Source organism: Bison bison, unplaced genomic scaffold (assembly GCF_000754665.1).
Source record: "Bison bison bison isolate TAMUID 2011002044 unplaced genomic scaffold, Bison_UMD1.0 scf7180017864240, whole genome shotgun sequence".
Classification (NCBI taxonomy): domain Eukaryota; kingdom Metazoa; phylum Chordata; class Mammalia; order Artiodactyla; family Bovidae; genus Bison; species Bison bison.
The window spans coordinates 2,856,564-2,861,730 of NW_011494812.1; the positions used below are offsets into that span (position 1 = coordinate 2,856,564).

At 42.8% G+C, this 5,167-nt stretch overlaps 1 protein-coding gene across 2 annotated transcripts in view; it reads right to left on the reverse strand.

The window, feature by feature from the left end:
• Positions 1-2,515: 2,515 nt before the first annotated feature.
• The window catches only part of CD84 (CD84 molecule), a 42,068-nt gene continuing 39,416 nt past the window's right edge, over positions 2,516-5,167 (reverse strand). For both annotated transcript variants that reach the window (XM_010846906.1, XM_010846907.1), the window contains one exon: positions 2,516-3,923. In XM_010846906.1, coding sequence (XP_010845208.1) covers positions 3,858-3,923 — 66 coding nt within the window. In that variant the 3' untranslated portion in view covers positions 2,516-3,857. The remainder of the gene's footprint in view (positions 3,924-5,167) is intronic.

Here is a 5,167-nt window from a genome sequence, read left to right on the forward strand (position 1 = left end):
TTCATATTACAGAAGGATAATCTGAGAACTGAATGGGAATGCAGTGAGTAGCTTATGCCTTCATAAATCAGAAGATTCATAGAGAAGAATCAAACACGGTGCTCCTGAGTCCCGAAAGTCACTTGAAGAATTTCTGTGCACTGGCTGCACCCCAGGTTTGTTCTCGTGGGAAGACCCAAGGAACTCTTAGTTCTAGTTCTTTCATTTCTTCCTTCCTCCCTTCATCTTTCTTTCTTCCTTTCTTTCCCCTTCCTTCCTTCTTTCCTTTCTCCTCCAACCCCTACTTTCTACTGGGGAATTAGAATACTAAGAACATGACTCAGTAAGCACACTAGGGAGAGGCAGGGGCAGCAGTTACCGAATGAATATGTTCATGAGTGATCTCTCAACTCACATAAAGAAGTACTTTTATTTTAGGAAAAATATCTTATTCAGTGTGACTTTGAAACTTCTACATCCTTTGAGACTACGTCTCTTATTTCTTCTTCCATACCCTTCCCTAGGGTGACTGCCTTATACCTGGTTCATTGCTCTACTTGATGTTTTAGAAGATCTGTCTAACTCTGAAAATCTTTTCTCTCCAAATGCCCCTGTACTGGGAATAGCCTCTGATGTTTTCATGTTGATATTTAGTGCTTGCTGTAATTTGATTCCACTATGCTTATTGGCTTATATCCATCAGTACTTCCAATATATACCCTTTTTTCAAGCTAGCTGATCACTTTCAATTCTATTCAACAGCATTTATAGCTCATAAAGCAAGGTGCAAGGCACCATGTTGGCTGATGATAAATGCAAAGACGAATAAAGCTAATACGTCTCATGATCACCTTTTCTTGATCATGAAGTCATGGGCCTTGCCTTTAAGTAATGAACAATACATAAGGAAACAAACAATTATCTATACTGTAAGGTAGAATGAAATGAGTTTTAGTGACAGAAAGACAATGGGGGTGGGGAAAGGAGTGCAAAAAGAACCATAGTTATTTTGACTAGAGAAAGCTTCACAGATAAGGTGATATTTGAGCTGGGTATTGAAGGATATATAAATGAACAAGGGATGCGGCCATACATTCCAGCTGAGCACTATGCCACACATAGGCAAGGGACTGTGATCGTGCATGGTGTGTCTGGGGTCCTGCTGTTTTCTTTCTCTATGCCTTCCTCACTTGGAGGCTGTCTGTCTTCTTCATTCTCTGCCAAATCCCATCTACACCTTGAGGTCCACCTTCAGCTTCATTTCCTCTATGAGGTCTCTTCTGACTGTGTTAGGTCACTCCACCCCTTGTAGCATGTAGTTCAGGATTTGACTGTAGTGTTTGTGCTGTAGTTAGACCAAATCAGACATCATGTGCATCTTATACTTTGGAGATCTTGAAGCCCCCAACATAGTGATAGATGATTCTATGGGCCCATTAATGGGGACCAACACCTTCATTCTGCCTAAAAACAGTTCATTTCTGTTATTGAGACTGGAATTGTTCATGGTGGTTTAGGATTTAGCTGGTTATGCTTGTTAATACATGAGGGAAACAATTTTTTCAAATGCTTACCTGAAAGTTCCCCTTAGGGGAAGAGGGAGGATCACTAACCATAGCTTGAACCCCACCACTCTCTGGGCTAAGCCTTAGTAACTAGGTGGACACAGTTTCATAATGTGTATCATCATCTCCCAAGTTCCCTCTGGAGAATGACTGCTTCCTTCAATGTCTTTTGTTCTGATGTTTGGGTTTCCCTAAAATGCCAGAAATATAGCTGAGTAGTTAGAAGAAGAACTAAAGAGCCTCTTGATGAAAGTGAAAGAGGAGAGTGAAAAAGTTGACTTAAAGCTCAACATTCAGAAAACTAAGATCACAGCATCTGGTCCCATGACTTCATGGCAAATAGATGGGGAAACAGTGGAAACAGTGGCTGACTTTATTTTTCTGGGCTCCAAAATCACTGCAGATGGTGATTTCAGCCATGAAATTAAAAGATACTTACTCCTTGGAAGGAAAGTTATGACCAACCTAGACAGCATATTAAAAAGCAGAGACATTACTTTGCCAACAAAGGTCCATCCAGTCAAGGCTATGGTTTTTCCAGTGATCATGTATGGATGTGAGAGTTGGACTATAAGGAAGGCTGAGAACCAAAGAATTGATGCTTTTGAACTGTGGTGTTGGAGAAGACTCTTGAAAGTCTCTTGGACTGCAAGGAGATCCAGCCAGTCCATCCTAAAGAAGATCAGTCCTGAGTGTTCATTGGAAGGACTGATATTGAAGCTGAAGCTCCAATACTTTGGGCACCTGATGCAAAGAGCTGACTCATTTGAAAAGACTCTGCTGCTGGGAAAGATTGAGGACAGGAGGAGAAGGGGATGACAGAGGATGAGATGGTTGGATGGCATCACCGACTCAGTGGAGATGAGTTTGAGTAAACTCTGGAAGTTGGTGACAGACAGGGAGGCCTGGTGTGCTGTGGTCCATGGGGTCCTGAAGAGTTGGACATGACTGAGCGATTGAACTGAACTGAGTTCCTTTTGGAGAATGGCTTTATTGAAGATGCCTTCTTTTTCATGATGATCAGGCAGTTTGGAGTGTATCTTAGCCTGGTTTTGTAGAGAAACAGAATTATAGGAAATAGCTATAAAGGAATTGACTCGTGGTTACAGAGATTGAGAAATTCTGAGATCTGTAAGCAAGCTAAAGAGGTCTGAGTTGAAAGGCCTGAGAACCAGGAAAGCTGATGGTGGAAGTTCCAGTCCAAATGCAAGGCAGCAGACTAATGTCTCAGCTCAAGATGCTCAGCTCTCAGACAGTCTGTCTGAGAGAGAATAGATTCTCCCTTACTCTGCCTTTTTTTCTATTCAGGTTTTCAATTGATATGGTGATGCCCACCCACATGGGGGGGGGGTTGAGAATTAATCTGCTTTACAAGGTCTATCAATTCAAATGCTTATCTCATGCTTCACACTCACACCCTGAATAATGTTTAACCAAATATCTGGGCAACCCATGTCCCAATCAAATTGACACACAAAATGAACCATTACAGAGGGATACAGAAGGAAAACTTAGCCAGAAAAAAATATTATGAGGTTTCTGAAGTGGAGTCTAAAGAAAAATGCCCCAGAAGTCTAGTCCCTACAGAAAGAACATGTTCCAACACTCGTTTGGAAGAGTGTGTCTGCACAGCTGAGACCCACAGCTCTGACATCTTTCCATGCCACACAGTGATATAGGGTTGGGCTGGTCCAGCCAGGTATACCCTGAACAAACGTTCCCAGGCAAAGGGACAAACAGAGCCTGAAATGCAGTCCACACTCTATACATCAAGTCATGCACTTGAGTGAGAGGCTTATCTGCCCAAGGTACAGGGGGACTGGGTGAGGCCATGCACCAGGGCTTCTCCCATATATTGAGTATGAACAGAGGCTCTTAAGTGGTGTGTCATGGCAGGTTACAGGTGTGTAAATATTGATGCTCCACATATGGGATTGCTGGGAAGAGTCATCCCATCCAGTCATATTCAGCCTCTAGCCATGAGCAATCTTGATTGCTTATTCCATTGTATCATAAAAATTATTTTCTACATGTGCTGCAGTGTGAAGAAGGATGGGAAGCACTGTGCCAAGGGATCTGCTTTGTTATTTGTTAGGAAGTGAGCCATCTTAGAAAGGGCATGATCCATTTGTCTATTTCAGTACAAGTTATGCCCAGCATAACCAAAGAAGTGTCTCCTTCTTTGCTTACATGTTGGAATCTGGTGATCTGTAATTTCTGGGTAAGATCTGGGCAGAGGAAGTCTAGGTCTGGATCATTTGCCATATGTGTGGTTGCAGCTCAGTTTCCATGGGGAGAATTCCATCTAGGAGCCTAGATCACAATTTCATAGCTTGAAGTCCCAAGAGGTTTGCTGTTCTGAGTGCTGGTTTTCTCCATCTGTACAAAAGGGAGAAGAGGGAAATGCTGACGTAAAGGCACTGCTCAGGAATTCCAGTCCCACAGGAAGCCTTTAGAGAGACACCTTAGATTTCCCTGGTTCTGGGGTACTCTGGGGTAGCAGGATCTTGCCCTTTGCTGAGTCCCTCACCTCTGTTCCAGTCACTCCATTTGGAAGCCCTCTTAACTCAGAAAAAATAGCAGGTGGGAATGTAGGTATCTGCATTGATTTTGATTATAGGCTTGAAGCGGCATTCAGGCTCATGTGACCTGCCTTCCTTGTTCCTAGGTAAGCCTTCATTTCTCCTTTACCCCAGTAACTTCACCTTGGCTTATATGTAGTGGTGTCACTTTCACTGGTGTCATATGCTATAGTTACTTAGAATACTGCAGACAACTCTTCCACTGGCTCATGGAGTCCTAGGTTTTAAATTACATACTAACCAAACTAGTAATTACCAACCAACTTGTCTAGAGAGTTTTCTATGAGATGTCTCAATCCAGGAGTCCCTGATTAATCCTTCAAAGCTACTACTTCCCAGTGTATTTTCTTCTGTTTCCTCCCATTCTCCTTCTAATCCTGGTGCAGACATGCTGGCTCCTTGCTTCTCACTTGCTTCTCCTTCCCCTTTTCCCCTCCTCCTCTTTCCTCACTCATTTTCTTCCTTTTCTTCTCTCTCCTTCCATCTTTTGTCCTTGAGGAAGTCAAAGTCCTTCTGTCTTATTCTCCAGGGCACTTGGTTTATCCTGACATTCAAACTGACCTGTGCATTGAGTTCCCTTATGACCTTCCTACTTGTCCAGCTTACAGATGACTCATAGAATCAGCTTTTAATTCTTATTCATGAATGCATTTGCATTCCATTTTGACATCCCAATATTTCCTCCCACTCGTCACTTGTTATCATTATCATCCCTTTCTCCCCAGACATCTGCGTTCAAATTTATCTTTCCTGGTTAGCTTCCTGCCTATTAACTCAGCTATTAGACAGAAACACTTCCAAAAAATTTGATTCACCCAGAGACCCCAAAGCTGTCCTGATTGTGGTGGAAACAAGGACTTTCAGATAGTAACAACACTGAACCAGGTTCCCCAAACTGAAAGTCCTGTCAAAGGTCAGGACCTACCTTCCCTCTTTGCATATTTGAGAGAAGCATGCTGGGGCACAGGGAACATGAGTATCACTAGAGCACTACAAATGCTTGTACAGGTGGCACACTGTGAAGGTCTGCTGAGGGAACCA